The sequence below is a fragment of the Equus caballus genome, chromosome 5, assembly GCF_041296265.1.
Source record: "Equus caballus isolate H_3958 breed thoroughbred chromosome 5, TB-T2T, whole genome shotgun sequence".
Classification (NCBI taxonomy): Eukaryota; Metazoa; Chordata; class Mammalia; order Perissodactyla; family Equidae; genus Equus; species Equus caballus.
In genome coordinates, this window is record NC_091688.1 from 25,140,842 (window position 1) to 25,164,611 (window position 23,770).

The 23,770-nt window shown below is 41.9% G+C and overlaps 1 protein-coding gene, 1 long non-coding RNA gene and 1 other non-coding gene across 20 annotated transcripts in view; 2 read left to right on the forward strand and 1 right to left on the reverse strand.

The window, feature by feature from the left end:
* Window positions 1-23,770, reverse strand: part of HHAT (hedgehog acyltransferase) — a 310,500-nt gene that overhangs the window by 253,116 nt on the left and 33,614 nt on the right. For all 18 annotated transcript variants that reach the window (XR_011438569.1, XM_070266753.1, XM_070266748.1 and 15 more), the window contains one exon: window positions 1,137-1,250. Coding sequence is in view for 17 of the 18 variants with exons in the window: in XM_070266753.1 (XP_070122854.1) it covers window positions 1,137-1,250 (114 nt within the window). In the remaining variant the exon portion in view is untranslated. The remainder of the gene's footprint in view (window positions 1-1,136; window positions 1,251-23,770) is intronic.
* LOC138924033 (uncharacterized) lies at window positions 5,296-10,618 on the forward strand. The gene is made up of 2 exons (XR_011438570.1): window positions 5,296-5,453; window positions 10,489-10,618. It is a non-coding gene; the product is annotated as an uncharacterized lncRNA (long non-coding RNA).
* On the forward strand, window positions 19,613-19,728 carry LOC111773669 (U5 spliceosomal RNA). Its single transcript, XR_002808365.2, has one exon. It is a non-coding gene; the product is annotated as a U5 spliceosomal RNA (small nuclear RNA).

Genomic DNA, 23,770 nt, shown 5'->3' on the forward strand with positions numbered 1-23,770 from the left:
AATAGTCAACTCATTATGCTGTACACCTTAAACTTATGCAGTGCCATATGTCAATTACATCTCAATAAAACTGAAAAAAAAGTTATGTGAAATTTTTAAATATATTCAGATCTGACAGCATCTAACATTTTAGTTTTTACCACTTTAGAAGATGGAAACCACTTGAGAACAAAAAGTAATCAATATCATATTTAACACAAAGAAAGTGAGTGTGTTGTTGGGATTTCCCCTATTCCAGGATGAGAAGCAAGCCCAGAAAGTACTGATTTTCAGGAAACAGCTGAAAAACAGCCCCAGTGCAGTCCACATCTCTAACCACATGGCGCCCTGTTCTCTCAGCATCACGTTCTGTCCCTCTCGCCCACAGGCTCCTGCTGCTCCTGTCCCTTCAGTTTCTTCACCTCTAAGAATTAAACGTTTTTTCTGGGTGGACTTCCAAGTCAGTTTTTGGTTGTGCTTTGTTTTTACTGGGTAGATTTCCAAGCACATTTTTTTCAGATTAGGAATCTACAAAGGCAAGAAGCATGTATCAGAGGCCGCTGGACAAATCCTGGCCCCGACACTACAGAAAAATCCTCCTGGCTTGGTAGCTAAACACATGAAGAGGTTCTCAATTCTGCTTCATGCAAAAGCACTTTTCAAACATCCACTTTGAAGACTCTCCTGTTCTCTATTCCAGGCCAAGGCAAGAGTGAAATACAACTGGAATTCTGACGTACAACAGCTACTATAGCATAAATTACTTGACATTAAAATTATTCCCTCTTCGTAATGAAATCATTCACTTTACTTTCTTCTGAACTTGAAGTGAAATTGCATAGATTCTCAACAAGTGGGTTTATTTATAAGATTATTTAATTAGGAATGATCTTAAAGAACATCACCTGAAGTTATTTTTACTCTAAAACCTTCCAAATTCATTGGTTTGAAAAATAACTTGGAGGAAGTAAGTGCAGGATAAGAAACGCATGAAACCTTTATTTTAAATGTCTTATTGGTCATTAACAATTTATTTCTCATCTTTTCCAGACTTCCAAGGCTTATATCCACGTCTCCTGATTCCTAGCTCAGCACTCATACTTCACAGAAAGCAAAGGAGAAAGAGGCTTAGAAGGAAATGATGCACATAATCATACCTTCCTTGCAAGCAGGTGGGCCATCTGAGACACAGCCACATGGCCGAGGAGAAGCCACACCAGCCGCTGCTTCCCCCACTCCATCCAGAAGCTCCACTCGAAGTCAGTCGGGTCCTAAATAGGCCAGAAAAGGAGTTTATCAGAGAGATTCTAGTACATGCCTGAGACAGAACACAAACTCCAGTTAATAAAACAACTGGGAAGAAGGCCATTGTGAGTCCAAACTCTATAAAATGGCATTTAAACAACACTTCCAGCTTTTACCCCACCACAACTCCCACCACTTGAACTCCTCTCCAGCTTGGCTGGTCTCATTGCCACTCTCCAAATAAGTGTCTTTGTTAAAGCTGATCCCCCAGGACCCTCTGTGGGATAGAAACTACTATTATCCCCATTTTATAAAAGAGGAAACAGAGGCTTAAACAATTCCATTCATTGACCCAGCGTCAAATAGATAAAGAATTGGGGTTATATGCGCTTAGTCACCTAGATGCTTTCACTAACAAGAGAAATGTAAATTAGATGCTAATAAAATTGCTTAAGGTCAGTCATGTTAAATCATGCTGTCATTTACAGGCAGGAGGATAATTTGATAGAGAAATTAACTAATTCCCTGTAAGATTATAATGGAAGAATGTAAGGTATACTCCCCTTTCCCTCAGGAAGTTCTGTGTCCATGGGCATCTTGTGCCTGTGTCTGTACCAGGCTCTGTAGGTATGTGGCTCCCTGGCAAGGGCAGGTGAAAACCACTGGCAAGATTGGACACGTGGATGCCTGGGGGCTAACATCTAAAAGTCTTGGCCTCAGGAGCCCTGGTGAGATCATGGTGGCCACATTGAGCATGGAGGGAATAGCAACAGTGATTGCCACTCTCACATGGGCAGTGCAGGCTCGGCCAATGAGCATCTCCGCACCATCACGATAGAGTGAGGATTTGAGGCCCTCAAAATTTTCTAGCAGGGACCAGCCCCATGGCCAAGTGGTTAAGTTCACACATTCCACTTCGGCGGCCCAGATCCTGGGCGTGGACCTATACACTGCTCATCAAGCCATGCTGTGGTGGCATCCCACATAGAAGAACTAGAATGACTTATAACTAGGATATACAACTATGTACTGGAGCTTTGGGGAGAAAAAAAAAAAAAAGAATTTTCTAGCCAAATTGCATGAGTAGTGAAGGAATCCTCCAGTGACTATTGCTACCGAATAACTCACCAGTCTCTGTAAGTGAAACTCTCAGCCAAATTTAATTGGATTTAGAGGAAAATATGTGGTTGGTTTTTTTTGTACCTGAGGATTGAGGGGCAATTTCATACCACTTACATATATTATAAAACATCCTTTTTTCAGAAAGTAAAATATAGATAACATTGATCTTGATAAATATCAGACCATGAATGCAGAGGTAGCAAACCTAGCAGCCAAGTTTGCAGGCTCAGCTGGATTTGGATCCTAGATCTACCCACATACTGGCTGTGATGACCTTGAGTGAGATACTTCACTCTTCTGCTCTGTCTGTTCAAACGATGACAGTACCCATCTTCTAGGAACTGTGAGCGCATCAGTATACCAAAAGTTTTAAACAGTGCTTGGCACGCAACCTCACTAAAAATTATCTGCAACTAACGGCTAGCCCCATGTGCTTCCCATCCTGTGTTAACCAGCTAAGATAGTATGATGCTTTACACGGTGCCACTTCTTTAAAAAAAATTTTTAAAAAAAAGATTTCTTTTCCATTTTCCAAATAAAGCAATACAGTACTCTGCATTCTCAAATAACACATACTCCCCACACCCAAGATCCTGACACACAAGCAATCTTCTCATAGAGCCCCGATCCCCATGAAAATCATGGATCTGGTCCCCTTCCTTCCATCTAGAAATGACTATGTCAGGGCCCAAGACATGCCCACGCCACACAGCCAGGCAGGAGCAGAGCAGAGAACTCAAACCTTTAGTCTGGCTCTTGATCTCTGATCCAGAGTTCATTTCCTCATCTCAAAAATTCCAAATTAATGGAGAGTCAGTTAACTGAATAAAGGTAAACAAGTTCAAAGGTCATGTGATGAGGCCATGCTAGAAAAATGCCACTATTGTAATAGGGATACAGGTAAAAAAAAGACACTAAAAGCCAAGATTGAATTTGTTTTAATGCCCTCCTCAAAAATGTTCCAACACTTTAGTTTTTTTAATAATATTTTTGAACACTAAGAATTACATTTAGAATTCATGACCCCAGCCTTACTTATGCTTCAAAACTTTTCCAGTTTTAATTTGTTAGGGGGAAAAAATGACATACTATTTCATAAAACATAAGAAACCAAAAAAATCTTTATGTTTTACCAGAAGGCCCAAGACTACTGAAAACTGTGCTAGTAAACTCCCACCCACAAAAATTACAGTCTTTCATCACTAATTCTTGCAGAAAATATCCATTTAAAGGAAAGAAAAACATTTCTCTCATGTCTATTCTTCTCCATTTAAAATATTTACCTAAAGAAAATGACTGGACAGAAAAGTTGAACCAAGGAATAGGACAAGATGGCCAAGAACTAGTGGCTAATGATTTGGGTAAGAAAAATGTTGGCTCTCCTGCTTCCATAAGCAAAAGCTTTCTAGAGTCCGAACTCCATCACACACTTCAAGGCAAATGTTAAAGTCTCAAATTAAGAACAACTTTTCATATTCTGTTCCTTCCCCATTTCCTTTCTTTTTTTTTAAAAAAAGATTTCATTTTTCCTTTTTCTCCCCAAAGCCCCCTGGTACATAATTGTATATTTTAGTTGTAGGTGCTTCTAGCTGTGGCATGTAGGATGCCACTTCAGCGTGGCCTGATGAGTAGTGCCATGTCTGCGCCCAAGATTCGAACCGGCAAAACCCTGGGCTGCCAAAGCCGAGTGTGCGAACTTGACCACTCAGCCACAGGGCCGGCCCCATCCTTTCTTTTCTTTTTTAAGATTTTCTTTTATTTTTTTATTTTTCCTTCTTTTGCCCAAACCCCCCCAGTACATAGTTGTATATTCTAGTTGTGGGTCCTTCTAGTTGTGGCATGTGGGACGCTGCCTCAGCGTGGCTTGATGAGCAGTGCCATGTCTGCACCCAGGATCTGAACCAGCGAAACACCAGGCCACGGAAGCACAGCACATGAACCCAACCACTCAGGCACGGGGCCAGCCCCCCCATTTCCTTTCTTGACCCTACAGTTCTTAGTCAATTAGAAACCTCTTCTTCAGTTCTGTAAGGGAGTCAGACATAAACTGGGGGTAAATTCTAACCAGACAGAAACAGGAAGGCTCCTCCATGGAGAAAAGGGAAACTGAGCTCCAAGGAAAGTAAGCCACACTCAAGCTGGGACATCAGTGCTTCTCAAACTTCAGTGTGCGCACAAAGCACCTACAGATCTTGCTAAAATGCAGATTCTGCTCCGGGAAGTCTGGAGTAGAGCCCGGGAATCTGCATTTCTAACAAGCTCCCAGGCAAGGTCATGTGATGTGATGCTGCTGGCCGGGGGACCATATTTCAAGTAGCAAAGATCTACATCACTAATTACACCTCCCTACAGCGGAATGTTCACAAGCCCAGAGAACCCTTAACAGCTCACCATACCCCAGACCATTCCCAGTCAAGGACACGCTAAAGCTGACCACCTGATATTCACAAACACAGCAACAACCATCCTGTTCACCATGGAAAGCTGTGAGCACCCAGAGTTAAGAACCTACTGGGCTTGGGGCCGGCCCAGTGGCGCAGCGGTTAAGTTCACAAGTTCCACTTCGGTGGCCCGGGGTTCACCGGTTCGGGTCCTGGGTGTGGACATGGCACCACTTGTCAAGCCATGCTGTGGCAGGTGTCCCACATATAAAGTAGAGGAAGATGGGCACAGATATTAGCTCAGGACTAATGTTCTTCAAAAAAAAGAATCTGCTGGGCTGAATAAGTTAACAGGCACAGTTATTCATTCTGAGGCTTTCAATCTGTAGCCTGGCAATCCTGAGAACTCTGGAGGATGCAATAGTTCTGGGTCTGTTAGGTACTGACTCCACCTTCCTGGCGAAACACTGTTTTTCCTACTTTTAACAAAAGAACGGGTCTGGGCCTGGTGTTCTTAACTGCAGAGTTCTACACTAGGCATTGTGGGAAAATCTAGAACTCCTCACCCATCCTGTGAGCTCACAGCACCAACACGGACACCCCACAATCAAGACACTCTGAAAACCAACAGAAAAGCAGGAGAGATAACAATGGAGTAAGCGCACCACATATATTCGTGTAACTGAGACCTTTCCTTCTCATCCACATCACCGATTGACATTCTGGGTATGAGTTCTCTAATGACAGCCTCACAACTATCTTTAAAGTAGCTTTTGTTTGTTCGCTTGTTTACACTCCATGTTACAGATGAGTTCATGGAAGTCAGAGTAAGCAAATTTTTTGCCCAAAACTAGTAGGGGGCAGAGCTGGGTTTCAAACCCAGGGCTGTTGGATACCAAGGAGGAAACCCTTTTCCAAGATGTTTCTACTGCTGACCTCTCTACATGGACTCCTCTGTGACACCCAGACACACACCACCCCCCAACTATCTGACCGAATTGTCTCCAACCCAGAGATGCCTCTTTAATGCCCTCACAACCACAAAGATATCAGTTCAGGTGTGAAGCCTTCTCTGCCCCCCAGGTGGACCTCACTGCACCCCCTTCTCTGCCATTCACCCTTCAATTCTACGCTTTCATTATAGCACATTTTACTACAGCATATTTATTACAGCACTTTCATTATAGCTAATTCATGCCTTTTCTCTCTATGGGGGAAAAAATGGTAAGTTCCCGAGAGCAAGAACCTTGACTTAACCACAAATTTGTATCACAAATGCCCAACATTCAGGAAGCTTTCAAAGTGGTGGGGGAGTGAAATCAGGCAGCCTAAGGTCTCATCACATTTCTTCCCCCGGAAAAACTTGAACAAGTCCCTCAACTCTCTGGACCTGAGCCTTCCTGTGTGTACAATGAAGGGCTGAACTAGCCAAATGGCTAAGTTTCTTTCAGTGCTTTCAAGGTCTGAGATTTTCAGTGGAACACAGTTATTTTCCAGGCTAAAGGAAAGAAATACTGAGTGCTGGTCATCAGCCCACAGACTGAGTCCTTACTGTGTGCCCACCAGTCAGAAGAGGGGGTGCGATCTCTCTGCTCATACCGCCACGTGACCAATCCAGGCCTCCACATCCCATACCCACGCCATCAGCCTGCTCTGTTCCAGAAAGTTCCCCACTCATCCAACCTGCCCTCTTGCCCAGAATGGGAAGAAACCACTACAGTGTGCGGATTCACTATGTGGTATGATTCTGCCCACGGCATAAGAAAACGACCCTTAGAGAAGTTAACCATCTTTCTCAAGGTCCCACAGCCAGTACATGACAAAACCTGACTGTGAAGCCCAGGTCCTCAGGCTGCAAAGGCTGTCTTTCATGTGATAAAATATATAGAACATAAAATCTAATGGTTAAGAACCATCTTAACCATTTTTAACTGTACAGCTCAGTGGCATTAAGTACATTCACATTGTTATGCAACCGTCACCATCCGCCTTAAGAACTCTTTTCATCTTGTAAAACTGAAACTGTGCTCATTAAACAATAACTCCCCCAACCCCCCCATCATCTCAGCCCCTGGCAACCACGTTCTACTTTCTTTCTCTATAGATTTGACTATTCTAGGCACCTCAGGTAAGTGGAATCATACAGTATTTGTCCTTTTGTAACTGGCTTATTTCACTTAGCATAATGTCTTCAAGGTTCATGCATGTTGTAGCACGTGTCAGAATTTCCTTCCTTTTTATGGCTGAATAATATTCCCTTATATGGATATACCACCTTTTGCTTATCCATTCATCTGTTGATGGACACTTGGGTTGCTTCTACCTCTTAGCTGTTATGAATAATGCTGCTATGAACATGGGTGTACTAAATGTTTAATTTTTAATGTTTTGAATTTTAACTTATTTCCTAATGTTGCCAAATGACCTTTTTTTACCCTGTGCACTGATATCTGGAGGCTCAAATCTTTTCCAAAATCATCTAGTAGTTCAAGCAGAGAAAGTTAAAAAGATATTCCTAGCAAATGAGGATCTCATGTTGTCAGCTCACCACTGAGTAAATCTTCCCTTGTTCTGGCCTTGAATTTTCATCACGCCTAAACCTCACTAGATTACTGCACTCTCACGCATGGCCCCCTAGCTGGGGTACTGCACTCTTATCCCAGGGGGATGGCCAAGACTCTCCTCCTGTGCTGTTTCTTGCATTCCTCAGACAATGCTAAATTAAGCCACAGGCTTAAAACCATTTTCCAGCTGAAGATAACACAAACCCATGGCTAACAAGACAAACTAGTGAACTGAGATGTCATTAAAGTACTGAGTGCCAAGTAAAACCCTAAGGTCCCCACCAAGACACCTTAGGTGAAGCCAAGAAATTCATCCTGCAGCTACTGGGTTACACCGAGCCCACTGGTTCTTCATCCTAGAGTCTCCCACGGCCTAGCCGACCTTTCAGTAAATCACTGCTCTTACCAGAAGTTAAATCTTTAATGCAAATTTCAGGCTATTTGCCAGCATTTAACAGAACTAAAATTTCGCATCTTAGGGATTCTGAAAAAGCTTGAGTTTTTTGTTGTTTTGCGGTAAAATTCACATGACATAGAATTAACCATATTAAAGTCAATTCAGTGGTATTTAGTATACTCACAAGGTCGTGCAACCACAACATCTAGTTCCAAACTATTTTCATCATCCCAAAAGGAAACCCTGTACCCATTAATCAATCACTCCCTCCTCCCCCAGCCTCTGGAAACCACCAATCTGCTTTCTGTCTCTATGGCTTGACCTATTCTTTCTATTTCAGATAAATGGAATCATACAATATGTGACTTGGCTTTTTTCACTAGCATGTTTTTGAGGTTTGTCCACATTGTAACATGCATGAATATGCCATTCTCTTGGCTGAATAATATTTCATTGTGGGAATATACCACATTTTGTTTATCTATTCATCAATTAATAGACATTTGAGAAGCTCCCACCTTTTGGCTATTGTGAATAAGCCACGGACATCTAGAAACATTTGTTTGAATACCCATTTTCAATTCTTTTGGGTGTATACCTAGGAGTGGAATTGCTGAGTCATATGGTAGTTCTAAGTTTAACCTTTTGAGCAACCACCAAACTGTTTTCCACAGTGGCTGCACCATTTTACATTCCAAACTTGAGTTTCTGAGGCAAAACGAGGTCTTCCTCAACTAACCCTTCATCCACAGGGGGCTACTGGCATCACAGAGAACTCTCCCAGCTCTGACCCCTCCTGCCTCCTTGGGCAGATGCTTTAGGAAATCTGCTGTTGTAACATTCCATTTCATCCTGGAGGCAAATGTCAGCAACGGCTGGAAATAAGAGGGTAAAAAATGGCTTTGGAGAATATCTTATTGTATAAAGTACTCCCTGAAAAGTTAATCCTGTCAGTCTGCAGGATTCTGCATCTGAATTTTTTTTAATTCTTTCGGTTTGTATGAATTCATCTTTCTGTTAAGATTGACACAGAGGCCAAAATGGTTATTTACTTAGTGATGAAATCTGCTCTGACCAGCAAATCTATTACCATCCATAAACATGATCTGGAACGGAAGGAACTTGATAGAGATCTCCTTGGTGCAGCCGATCTTGGCTCAGTACCCACCAGAAGGAGGGTTCAGGACCTTAGAATTGCAAAGTCAAATTTCTCAGGGTTCAGGAAGAGCTGCAGCCTAACTAGAATGTTCACCTACTTCCGCTGACTCAATAGACCAAACTCTGACACTCATTTCTACACTTCTCTGGGGCCTTGAAGGGAGGATGGGTGGAGATTCCCACAGAGTTAATGGACAGACTTAACGTCACTAACACAGAGATAGGGGGCTTTAAAATCCATCCGAGAAAAGGACACCAAGAACAGAGGAAAGTGGTTAAGATGGATGGCAACAGAGGAAGTCTTGCCTGTTTCCAGTCGACACTATCTTCACCCATCACAATGCAGGGAAAGCGACCTTGTTCCTATGAGGCTGACGGAGCCAGTGGTGTGCTGTGTGTGGCAGAAACCAGAAGGTGCTCACACTCAGGAGACCCACGCTTAGTTCAGTTCTGTGACCTACTGTTATGTGACCTTGGGCTGGGAAGTCCTCCTTTATATAATCAGAATTAAATATGATCATGAAAGCTAAAGGGATTGACAAATGAAGCCCAAAGTCTAATGTTAGAAAAGTTAATGCATCTAAAATTGAACTCATCCCTCCAAATCCATCCTGCTTATTGCTGTCAAAATACTCCCCCTTAAACAATGGTTAGCAAACTTTTACAAAAGGGCCAAATGGTAAATACTTTCAGCTTTGGGAGCCATACAGTCTCTGTGGCAACTACTCAGCTCTCATGGTGTAGTCTGAAATAAGTCGCAGACAACACATAAAGGAACAGGTGTAGCTGTGTTCCAACAAAACTCTGCTTACAAAAACAGGTGGAGGGCCAGATTTGGTCCACAGGCCACAGTTTGCCGACCCCTGTTTTAAGGGATCACCATGTCTCCCAGCCCCACCACTCATCTCCTAGCGAGAGCAGGTCAGCAGCCCTGGTTTATTACACACCTGGATGGCACTTTCAGGTAATTTGCTACTAGCTCTGAAGTCTGCATCGACACCCAGGAAGCAGATTCTCTGAAGACCATGGAAGGGTCTCAGTAGCAGCATGTCAATTAGCGCTCGTCATCCAGGAAAAAGTTGGGGTTACTGCACGTCTTTTTCCTCCTTGTGCTCTGCTGGACTTACATCATCCTGGGGACTATTCTCTGCACATTTAGGCTTGTTCCCTCCACTCTGTCCCCTCTTCACAGCACCAAAGAAATATTTTCAAGACCACACCTGATCATGTCACTCCTCCACTTAATATTCTTCACGTTTTCTCCTTAGCATTCCAGAGAAACATTCTCAGCAAGACTCATGCCGCTCTTCACACTGGCCCTGCCCACCCCTTCATCATCCTGACTAACCTTTTTCCCCAGGTCTAATACAGCCGTACTGACCTCTCTGACATTCACCCAAACATGCCGTGTCCACACAGCTGGAACGTCCACCCTTTGTTCCCACTTCTTGGAGAAACCTATCCTTCACACATCACGATAATGACGACCTACCTCTCAGGTCTCAGCTCAGGCAAACCCTCTCCCCGGAAGCCTTCCTAATCCATCTGTTTACAGTCTGGACTCTGTCCCTAGTCTGTGCTCCCACAATGCCCTATGCTTAACTTTATCATGGCAACTTACCACATTGTGCTTTAATTGTAGGTTACCGAGCTGCCTCCCCTCTAAACCGTGAACTCCTTCCTGACAGAGACTACATATATATTCAGCACTGTGCCCCCCAAGAAACCAGCAGATACTGGATGCTCAATAAAAGCTTGTTGAATAAATTGAATGATTATACGATGGGTCAAATTATTTTAGGAACCTGGTGTAAGCACAGTCTACTGGGACAGACGAATAAGAGATACAAAAAGCGGAGAGGGGCTGGCCCAGTGGCATAGTGGTTAAGTTCACCTGCTCCGGTTCAGCAGCCCGGGGTTCATGGGTTTGGGTCCCGGATGTGGACCTACACACTGCTCATCAAGACATGTGTATGGCATCCCACATACAAAGCGGAGGAACACTGGCACAGATGTTAGCTCAGAGACAATGTTCCTCACCAACAAAAAAAGAAGAAAAAGTGGAGAACCTGGCACCTGTCCTGGAATGCCTTTATAATCACAGTTAGGGAGCACAAACTCATAGAATATTTCTGGTGGATGATCTGTTCCACCTACTCCAGCCCTATTGTCCGGTAGATCAATTACTCACTCTAATAACAGAGATGGACCAAATAGAGGACTATTATAATAGAGGACCTATTTCATGATTTAATTACAAGATTTAAATAAATCAAAATATGGAAAACACTTGAATAGTGCCTGATACTTATTAAGTTCTATGTATGTATTTGTTAAATAAATAGATAAACAAACAGAAAAAAACAACACATTCTATTTCACTCTGATAGCCCCAGAAACATAAATCCAAGAGTCTTCAAGTTGCACATCCTGAAACAGATAGAGATTCTCATAGGTAAAATCTGAGAGAGTTGATCTGCTCAAGATCCCCCAAACCCAGTCAAAAGAAAGGAAAGAAGGAAGGTTCTAGAAACTGGACTGAAAAGGAGGGAATCCATGGTTAACAAAATGGGAACATCAGCAATCAGAAAAGCTGCAACATCTAAAATGCCATGATAAAGTGACCATCTTTACTTTCTCCTCAAAATAAAACATCTGCTCCGTATGGCAGATACTGCCATTTGGCTCAATCAACACTCCTGCAGCTCCCCTCTAGCATGACCTCTATACATTAGAGGTCAGAAGGCAAAAAACTACATTTCCCAGAATTCCCTGCAGCTTGCATGCCCATATATACGACCTAGCTTCTGATGAACAAATACATACACGAAGACTTTGAAGGTGAAAGAACATAAAGATGTAGGGGCTGTGAGACTCTTCGGAAAGAACGGTGGCAGAAGCGCTTGTTTTTCTTCAGTAACCAAGGTGGACACTCCCGAGTCCACTCAGTCCCAAGGTGTTGCAGCTTCCTGGTGTGGCAGTTTTGACTGGTGTACCACAGCACTATGCTCTCAAGCCAGGAGCTATGCAGCAGCCACAGTTTTGCAGAGTCGCTCTGGGAATTGCTCCTGGAAGCTTACTTAGTGCCCATCTCTACAGTCCTTTCAACTAATCTGAAATTCCTGCAATAACTTCCTTTCTGCTTAAACTCACTGGAGTGGATTCTGTTGTCTGCAATGGAACCTTGATCAACACACTTTGGAAGGAACGTTTCTTCTGATTGCAATCCAGCTCTAGCTTTATTATAGAAGCATTATGAAAATAATTCACTTTGAAGGATGCTACTCTGAAATAAGTCTACTCAGTGGAGGAAAATAAAATGGATAAAAACTTTAGGTCAGCCCAAGGAGTGTTCTAGAACTGGATAATGAAGATAGTGAGTGTTTTACATTCACAAGAGTATCTATTTACATATTTCAAAACCAAATAGAAAATGATCTACCTAACCCACCAGTCTACATTTTTCATTACCATGACTCTTTTCTCCTCAGATAGAGAAAACAATGGAGAACTGAATATATTTGGTGTTTTCCTTATCCTCATAGCCAGCATTTTGCAAAAAAGAAATACAATCGAAATACTAGCTATTTTTGTGTATCTATTTCTTAAATAGCTTTATGTGCATATTATTTACTTTGAGACCATACCTAATTCCTAACCACACTGAGCAAAAGTTATCTGTGAACAGAGGAAACTTTTATAAGATATTTCAATCCAGAAATGTTCCCCCACACATTCAAATGCAGCAAGCTCACCTTAATGGCCTATAAATCTACAAAGGAGAAAGAAAAAGAAGAGGATTAATTTGTAGGAATTCTGCACAGAAGTAGAACTGCTCTCTGGATGAACTCACACTAATGATTCATTAGCAATTATTGGGAGAATTTTCTTTATCTTTCAACAGGAGCTTTGCTATTTCCAAAATAATTTGAAACACATTATTTTACTGCTCACAATTTCCAGAGACAACATTCTTTCCCCAACCACTATTTCCTCAAAGATAAAATGTTTTCACTAACAAAACTTGTTTTTCTGTAAATAACAAAGTCTCTGCTTAAATGTCTTTACTATCCTACACAGGTGAAGAAGATGCTCACAAGGGTGGGGCTGTCATCAACAGGACTAGGACAAAATGCACTGTTTGAATGCATTGTGCCCAGTCTCTCAATTGACTCTCATGATCTAAGTCTGGCAGATTGGTCCAGGGTATAATGGGGGCAGGGAAGTACCTTGCAGAAAAAGAAAAGAGAAAAGCTCTCAAGACAACTTAATTAATCAAGAGGACCCAATTGGAGCCAGCCCTGATGGCCTAGTGGTTAAAGTTTGGCACACTCTGCTTTGGCAGCCCGGGTTGGGTTCCCAGGCTTGAAACCACACCACTCACCTGTCAGTAGCCACGCTGTGGCGGCAGCTCACATATAAGAACTAGAAGGACTTACAACTAGAATATACAACTATATATTTGGACTTTGGGGAGAAAAAAAAAAGAGCAAGATTAGCAACGGATGTTAGCTCAGCCTGAATCTTTCTAGCAAAACAAAAGGGGGGGAGGGGACCCAATTAATGTGTGTAAATTCTCTGGATCTCATCAACCCAACTGCCAACCTAAACTCAGTAACATCCTCTAGCTACACCTCTACCTATCTACTTCCTAGAAGTCACTCCAGATTATTCAAGACTTCTGCAGATACTTGGTTAAACATGTATAGATTCTATCTTGCTGCTTCATCTGTTCCATATTTCTTCCTTTCTTCCTGATGCCAACAATCAAATTTCTAAAAAGAAATATTAAATTCTAGTATGAAGTCAAAGGCACAAAAACTATCTAATTTTCCCCACATCTCTCAAACTGAAAAAACACTAACCATATTTTCTACAAGGTATATGGAGAAGTGAGCTGTAAATAATTAATAAGGCTGATAAATAAGTTAAGGATCATGACAAAAAGAAAATGTAATAGGATGGGATGGCTAGACAGCAAATTACACAAGCTCTTAAGATTCCCCAGCTACAAACTATGCTAATTAAATCATGCATCTCATTAGTGTCACTTCTCCAGGATACCAAAAGACAAAATCAGTCACAGTAACCTGGAGAAAAAAAATGGTACCCCGCCCTGTGGGGGTCATGGCCCTCACACTCAGAGAATTTGCTTTCTGCTTAGGAAGTCTTCGTGCATTCAAGAAAACTAGTTAATACATAACATAATATCTATGCGATGGGCAAACGCTAGCAAACTAGAACTCCAGATGGAATTCCAAAATGTTGAAGGTCACCATGGCAGAAGGCCAATGAATTCTTCTAAGAGTGATAAAAGAGAGAAAAAGGAAAAATTAACATTTTTTCCACCCATCCAGGGGGAGAGAAGGAGAATCCTTCATAATTCCAGATGCCATTTTTCTCCTTGAATTTTACACATTGTGTAAAAGACCAGGAAACATAGGCAATCAGGGTATGGAAGGATTCTCCCACACATTTTTCAATCTGTCCCCTCTGCCCATTACCTAGGTGGCCAAGCTCTCAAAGAAAGACCTTCCTGTGAAATAACAGAAAATATATAAATTGGTCTCTGTACCTTGTGCCTCACACAGAGCTCCTAAAAACCTTGTAATTTTCTAAGTGATAAGAGCACTAGGAGCATCTTCTGTTCTAATATTTGGTCTTTGACTGCAGTTTCTGATTCAGAGCTCCTAAATCCCTTAGAATTTCCTGGGTGATAGGAGTATCTTTTGTTCTAATGAGGTGACTCTGGGTGGGCTCCTGGATGGGGGCTGGACACCAGAAAAACCAAAACATGATTAGCAGCTTGGGATTTTTCAGCCCACCCCCTATTCTCCAAGGAGGAAAGAGAAGCTGAAAATGAAGTTAATAATTGATCATGCCTATGTGCTGAAGCCTCCACAGAAATCTCAAAAGTACAGGGTTCAGAGAGCTTCCGGGTCAGTGAACACATGGAGGTGCTGGGAGAGTGGTGCTCCCAGAGAGAGCACGGAAACTCGGTGCCCCTTCCCACATACCTTGCTGTATGCATCTCTTCCATCCAAACGACAGCTGTATTCTTTGTCACATTCTTTTGTAATAAACCAGTAAACAGAAAGTAAACTGTTTTCCTAAATTCTATGAGCAACTCTAGCTCAATCAATCAAACCTGAGGGAGGGGTCATGGGAAGCTCCGATTTATAGTCAATCAGTCAGAAGCACAGATAACAACCTGGACTTGCAATTGGCAACTGAAAGGGGAGCAGGGGAAGCAGTCTTGTGGGACTGGGCTCTTAACCTGTGGTGTCTGAGACTATCTCCATGTAGACGTATCAGAATTGAGTTAAACTGTAGGACACCAGCTGGTGTCATAGAATTGCTTGGTGTGGGGAAAACCCCTCACGCAACTGGTGTCAGAAGTGTTGTAAGTGTGGTAGTAGTATGAGAGAAAAGGAGAAAAACACAAGAAAAGAAGTGAGGTTTTCTATATACTTCTCTCTCAGAGCTCCCCTTAGGATGGTCAGCCACCACAGTAGCTGAGGTGCCTCCAAGGCTAAGGACAAAGGCAAATAAGAACAAAAACCAAGGCTCACCACATCCTCAGGGCATGCCTCCACCATCCATTCCCCCACAGTGCATTGCCTCAGCCATCTCTCTGCAGAAACTTATTTATTCATTAATAAAATGAAATCTTTTTTATGATGTCTGAAACTTACTTTAAAATATTTCAACACAGAGACTTCTAGTTCCAGGCAAGATGCAATAAACACATTTCTCCCTAACCCTGCCAACTAAGGACAGCTAAATTATAATTCCCTGGATGTACGATAAAACAAACATAAGAGACTCTGAAAGATGGAAAAATGACAGACTGGCTAAGGACCTCAGGACTTGGGGAATGACAATGAACAAAATAAAATAAGTAAAACAAAATAACTCACTGGATGAGCTTAATAGCAGAGGTAGATGACACTGAAATGAATCATTGAACCTAAAGATAGGTCAGTAAAAATTAAACAATCTGAATAACAGAGGGGGAAAAAAAGGCTGAAAAATAAACACACAGAGCCTCAAGGATCTGTGGTACAATGACAAAGATCTAACGTTCATGTCATTGGAATCTTAGAAGGAAAGGAGAAAAAATGTGGGGCTGAAAAAATATTTAAAGAAGTAATGGCTAAAAAACTCAGGAATTTGGCAAAAAGCAGAAACCTACAGATTGAAGAAGCTGAATGAACCCCAATCAAATATAATATACCAATCAAAAACAGAGAATAAATCTGTTTCTTAAAAATTTATTCTGCCAGATTTATTGATAATAAATGATCCGACGCTATGCTGTCTACAAGAAATTCACTTCAAATATAACAATATAGGTAGGTTGAAAGTAAAAGGATGGAAAAGGTTATGCTATACAAATGTCAATCAAAAGAAAGCAGCAGTGGCTATATTAATATTAGATAAACTAGACTTCAGTGAAAGAAAATCACCAGGATCAAAAAGGATCATTAAATAATGATAAAAGGGTCAATCTGCCAGGAAGACATAGCAATCCTAAATGTCTATGCGCCAAACAACAGAGCCATAAAATACATGAAGCAAATACTGATAGACGTGAAAGGAGCAACAGACAAATCCACAATTACAGTTGGAGACTTGAACACTTCATTCTCAACAATTGATAAAACTACTAGAGAGAAAATCATTAAGGATACAGAAAAACCTACCACCAACAACCAACAGGATCTTATCAATATTTACAGACCAATCCATCGAACAACAGCAGAATACACACTCTTTTCACGTGCCCATGGAACAATCACTAAGATAGACTATCTCCTGGGCTATAAATCTCAACAAATTTTAAAAAATTTCATCAGAAACAGTGTATCCTCTGACCACAATGGACTTAAACTAGAAATCAGTTCCAGAAAGATAACAGGAAAATCTTCAAACACTTACAAATTAAGCAACATACTTCTAAATAATCCATGAGTCAAAGAGGAAGTCTTAAAGGAAATAAAAATTAAATAGAACTGAATAAAAATGAAAATACAATCTTACAAAATGTGTAGGATGCAGCAAAAGCAGTGCTGGAGAAAAATGTATTTGTTGTTAATTTATAACACTAAATATTAGAAAGGGTAAAAATCTCAAAACTCTAAGCTATCACCTCAAGAAACTAGAAAATAAGGAGCAAAGTAAACCCCGAGGAAGCAGGAAGAAGGAAATAAAGAGCAGAAATCAATGAAATAGAAAACCAAAAAACAGAGAAAACCAATGGAAAAAAAAGCTGGTCGTCTGTAAAAATCAATGAAGTTCACAAATATCTAGCAAATGGACAAAGAATAAAAGAGAAGACAACCTAAATTACCAATATCAGGAAAGAAATAGGGGATATCATCACAAACTCCATAGACATGAGGATAATAAGGGATACTATGAACAACTCTATATACATAAATCTGACAACTTAGATAAAATGGACTAATTCCTCAAAAAGCACAAACTACCAAAACTCATCCAATACAAAATATAAAATTTTAACCATGGAACAAATTGAATTCATAGTTCAAAATTCTTGAACGAAGAAATCTCCAGTCCCAAGTGATTTCTCCAGAGTATTCTACCACACATCGAAAGATGTTCTCTTTGAGAAAAGAGAGAGGGAAAAACATGCCCCAACTTATTTTATAAGTCTAGCAATGAACAGGTGAAATCTGAAATTAAAAATGTAAGATCATTGATAATCACTCAAAAAATAAAATACATAGGCGTAAATCGAACAAAACATGTATAAGTTTGTATGTTAAAGACTTCAAAACACTAATGAAAGAAATCAAAAAAGACATACTGTGTTCATGGATTGGAAGATTCAACATTGTGAAGACATCAATTTTCCCCAAATTGATCTACAAGTTTAACAGAATTCCTGTCAAAATCCCAGCAAAACATTTTGTAGTTATAGAAAAGCTTATTCTAAAACTTATATGGAAAGGGAAAGGAACTAAATGAACTAAACCAATTTTGAAAAAGAATAGAGTTAAAGAGATTACATTACCTGATTTTAAGACTTACCAGTAATCAAGAGAATGCGGTATTTGTAGAAAGACAGACACATAGATCAATGGACCAGAAATAGAGCCACCCATGTCCAGCCAATTGATTTTTGACAAAGGTGCAAAAACAACCCAATGGAGGAAGAATGGTCTTTTCAACAAATGGTACTATAGCAGCTGGATATCTACAAGCAAAAAAAAATACTTTACCTAAACTAACACAAAAATTAACTCAAAATGGATCATGGATTTAAATGGAAAATGGAAAACTATGAAACTTTTGGGAAAAAAATAGGAGAAAATCTTTGGGCCATACAACTAGGCCAAGAGTTCTTAGACATGCCACCAAAAGCACAATCTGTAAGAGCTAAAATAAATCAGTCAACCGGACTTCTGTGAAAGACTCTACCAAGAGGATGAAAAGTCAAGCCACTAAGAAAAAATATTTTAAACCACCTACCTGACAAAGGACTAGTATCCAGACTACACAAAGAACTCTCTAAACCCAACAGTAAAAGTAAAACAAACAATGCAAGTAGAAAAGGGGCAAAAGACATGAATGAAATTTCACCAAAGAGAATATACAGATGACAGATAAGCACATGAAAAGATCATCATTCAACATCATTAAGCATTAGGAAGATGCAAATTAAAACCATGATGAGATATCACTGCACACGTATCAGAACAGCTAAAATTTAAAATGTTAATAATATGAGATGCTGGCAAGTATGCAGAGAAACTGAGTATCTCATACCTTGCTGGTGGCGATATAAAACGGTAGAGCCATTCTGGAAACCAGCTTAGGCAGTTTCTTATAAAACTAAACATATGTTCATCATACAATCCAGCAATCAAACTCCTAGGTATTTATCCCTGAGAAATTAAAACTTATGTCCACATGAAAACCTGTACACGAATATTCACATCAGATTTACTCACAACAGCCAAAAACTAGAAACAACCGAAATGTCCTCCAGTGGTTGAATGGTTAAACAGACTGTGATCCATCCACATCATGGACCAGTACCCTGCAGTGGGAACGAATGAACTACTGACACATGCAACTTGGATGGATCTCAAGGACATTATGCTGAGTGGCAAAAAAAAAAAAAAAAAAAAAAAGCCAGACTCAAAAGGCTATTGACTATATGATTCCATTTATATAACATTTTCAAAATGACAAAATTACAAGATGGAAAACAATGGCTTCCATGGGTTAAGGACGGGGAGAGCAGGATGCATGTGACTAGAAAGAGGCAGCAAGAGGGAGTTCTTCGTGGTTCTGTGTCTTAATTGTGTTGATGCTTAGACAAAAGAAAAGGAATGGAACGGTACTCGAAGTCCCAGTACACAAAATGGATAAAACTGGAGTTTGTATGGTTGAACCAGGACTGGGTTTAGAGTCCAGCCAGACGGACTTCTGCTTCGCCCCCTAATGGTGGCACGAGAGGCACGCTGTGAATACAGTATACTAAGGTATTTGCAGAATCTCAAAGCTGATGACTCAGAGTTCTCATTTGCATACCCATAGTACCCTGCACAGCATACAATTCTTTCAAGTTTAAAAGGATATTTATTTCAACTCGGTTTTTCTAACTATGAGATGCTGACTTAAAAATCCTTTGTACATACTTTAGGCAGGAACTAGCTCCTGGGGATAAAGAGTCACCATCGCTGAACTAGGAGCTGCAGTTACTAGAGGAGTGAGTTTGGTAATTCTCAAGCATACTCTAGTTTCTCTTCAGATCATATAAATCTTTCGCCTTTTACTAAAGATTTCCGTGGAGAGGAACAATTCTGAGTTTTTAACCAATTTTTTGAAGCCTTGCTTTGGCAGGGCTGATCTTGCTGTAAAACGGAAGACGTTGCTTTCTAAAACAAGACATTCTAGTGTAGTTTACAGTGTTTTATTATTCAATGTAGTCTAGGTAGCTAGATTTGTTGTAAGCGACCGGTTAGGTAGAGGTTTTTCTTTCCAGTGTTTTCTAACTGTAGACTATCATGAATGTCACGTGAACTTTGGTAAAATGTGGAGCTTGCTAATTAGCATGATTTGCATTAGAAACAGCTGAAACAATGAACAGACACTCCCTGTCTGATCATGGGTAAGGAGCCCGAGAATGTTAAAAACACATGCCCTTGGCGACAGCCCTGAGGCTCATCCCAAAGGTCCCATATTCGGCCACAGGCTTGGAGAATTTCTGGTGCCTGATGCCACACACAGAGCTCAGAATCCCCATCTGCATAATACCTAAACCCAGGAAGAAACCTTCCCTCCAAGGCAGTGGGACAAGCCCCTAAAGGACAAAGATCCTCCTGAAAGGACTTCATCAGGCCCACAGGACACGTTGGTATGAACTGGGTTCTACCACTTGCCTAATAAATGTCTACATGTGTGATAGAATTTGCTCTGAGATTTGCTTTTCATGAAAACTGGGAGCAAAATTATGCTAGATAACTAACCCTCACCCACCTCGAACTTCTCAGCAGCTACTTGTTCTCTTGCAAGTGGCTTCAGTCAGTTCCCCACACAAAGACGCAACCCTTCACACCTTCTCCCACCGGGCCCCATGAGCTCACTCTCACCCTGCAGCTGCTTCTAATTCCTTTTTAAACAGAGACGTATCAACTGTCATGTCATGATTTTAAAAGGTAATAACCTTTTGAAGATGTTGACAGGCACCACTTTTAGGGAATGTACTGAGAGAAGGAAGTGTTCCCCCGCCCCCCATATCTCTCCCCAAATTTCAGCTCCTAGCCATTGTTCAGTCTGCCCTAGGCTGGAACAATCTGTCTTTCTTCTCTCCGAATCCTATCTGTTAGAGCACTTATGTAGGATACATTATGGTTCTTAACATTAAATGTGCACAAATGCAGAATCTACACTCCAGAAGGAGTGAGTTAGCATTTGAAGGGTCCTCATCAGAAATTCAGCCCCAGACATGGCTACAACTCAAATAATTCCAATATTGTTGCACCTGAGAGTTTATTAATAAAAGGAATATTAGAAATGAATAATTTACAAATGAAAGGAGTGATGTTCAACATACGAGGTGGGTTAGAAACTCTCAGGATCCAATACCCTTGTGAGGACGGGGGATAAGAACCCCTGGAGCTGGCACCCAGAGCTTCACGGAGAACCGCCCCAGATCCAGCTCCTTTGGTTCTGTGTCCCTTCGCTTCACAAGATTCTGTCCCCCGATTAGACCAGGAGGGTGTCTGCTCCAGCCCACAGAGTAGAACTGCCTCAGCCTCAGACGACTCCTTCCTCAAGGTGCTTGTGGGAGGCCCTGAAGACAGAGAACAGAGGCTTCACGAGCATTCAGGAACAGGTTCAAGGGCGGGTTTGGTACCTGCCTACTAATAAATGTTTGCACATGCGGCAGAATTCAGATCTCGACTCTTTCCATGTACCATACCACTTGGCAGCGAGGTTGTGGAACAGGAAGACATTTAACTCCTACCCACCTCCAAGTGCCAGAACCTACCAAGAGTAAAACCGAGAATATGATTTGTGTTGAACGACCAAACCGGCTTCGGTCACGATCCTCCTGTTCAAGGCGCAGCTCAAATCCACCTCCTCCAGGGAGCCTTCTCTGGTCATTCCAAGGCTAGAAACTCTCCCAGCAACTTTTGGCTAGACCAACCAGGACGCTCATGCACATGGGAACACTTTGTTAAATGTAATGCCAGGGCTGATTTTCAGGTGGGACACACAAACAGGGCCAATGGTCCCGGCTGTACACAGCTGGTATCTGTTCAGCTTGATTGACGCCTCTGCCCTTTGTAAAATACTTAGAGCATCATCCCTATTAAAGCCAGGTGTCAGCCTGGCATTCTCAGATGGAGCATAAGCTTCTTGAGGAGAGAAACCACACTTCTTGCTCCCTTGACCCTCGGCACCTATGGCAGCCTGGGCTGCGAAGCAGTTGGTAAGTACACCGTTACCTATAAATTGACTGGTTTATGGCTGAGAAATTTCTCACCATTCCAAACCTATACCACCACCTCAAGATTTTACTAAGTATTCACGGGGACCCTCTCTCTCAATCTCCTTCTCTCCTCTCTCCCTCCCTCCCTCTCGTATTCACAGACACACACGCATATTTGATCTTTTAGTTTTGCAGAGTTAAACCCTTGGTTCTAACTTCACTTTATTTCCCTTGGCTTCTTCAAGGACCTTTATAATGAAACAAATAACATTTTCCCTGAACTAGTAGATATGAAAGAGAGAGGAGGGCAGAGCAGGGACTTGGTGGCTAAGAGTTAATAAGCAAATCTGATGGGTATGCATTTGCATTGCAGATCCTATTTTTGCATAAGGCAGAGAGCTACGCTTCCCCTCCTAGCCTCACCAGGAAATCGCTACCCCCTCACTTTTCTCCTGCCTGGCTGCAAATCTTCTACATACCAACAAGGAAATCCAGCAGGGAGGAGACCAGACAAGAGACAAGGTACTGACAGGTAAAGAGCAGGAGTTCTTTGTGTTAACAAGAGGGAATCCAGCCCAACGTGTGCTCATGAACCTTCCTTCCATCACTAGTCTGTGGGTCTCCTGCCCCTACCGTTTGGAGATGCCTTAGTCAAATTCTCTTCGCCTGGAGGGGCTGGCACGGGGCACAAGAATCTGCCTCTGCCGAGCAGCCTCCTCTGTGAAGGCACAAAGCTGCATAAAATCCAATTTTCTGTTAATAAGGACAGGCTGAAAACTCACACGCACAGCCAAACTGCTTATTAATCTGCTCCCATCAGATGGAGGGAGGCAGAGATATGACAGGAACACTGCAGTCATCTTTGAGGGGCTGCAGCTTAATGAAAGTGGGGTAAGGCCTAAACTCTAAACACGCCAGAGTGCAGACATGTTGCCAAGGGACCAACAATCCTTCACAATAAGTCCCCCACCAGACAGGTATGTTCACCTTAATCCAGCAAACGCTACTGAGCACCTACTGTGTGTCAGCAGGGGAGACAGAGATGAAGGATCCTCTTACATCTAAAACTAATTGTTAGATGACACGAGTTCGGGAAAGAGTCCTGGGAATGGAGCTCATAGACGGGAGAAATTAATGCCCATAGGTGGAGGAGCAAGGGGTGAAGGGTCAGGGAAGTTCCATGTGGGTGTTCCTTGAGCAGCAGAGAAGGGCACACCGTGTGGGAGTCACATGTAGGATGCTGTGACTTAGAAGCATAAGGTGACTACCAGGAGCTGAGGCTGCTAAAACGAGGTAGCGCCAGTGGACAAGTGGGGCTGAATGTCAGCTACGGAGTCTGCACTTCATACTGTAAGAAATGGAGCACCATTAATAAGTTTTGAGCAACATTATGAGATGTACATTCCAGGACATTAATTAACTCCAGGGAGGCACAAATATTGAGGAGGGAGGTAGGGGAAGGCTCCCAAAAAAGTCCACAGAAGAAATGGCAAAGGCCTGGAGCCCCTCAGTAACTGTCCACTGCCTTCTCAATAAAGTCCAGACTCCAAAGAGAGCACCCAACGGCCTTTATGACCCAGCCTCTGTCTATCTTGTGTCATCCCCCTCCTCACACTCAACCTCCCAGTCGAGGTGAATTACGCTCTCTCAGATCCAGGTCCTTATGCGTGCTATTTCCTTCACCCATCTTTCCCCAATATCTCAGCTTCAATTCCTGAGAGTCTGGGTTATACGCACTTTCTGTTTCTGCATGCCCCATGGATGGTTGCATTACTCACCTCACTGTCTCATCAACACCTTCTACCAAATTCAGAGCCCGGTGTGGACAGAGACTGAGCCCGGAATGTCACAGCCTCCCAGCACCCAGCACACTGACTGGAAGCCTCTTACACAGGGGGCCAATGAATATTTGTTAAATGAATCAAAACAGAGCTTGTCGTTTTTCGAAAGT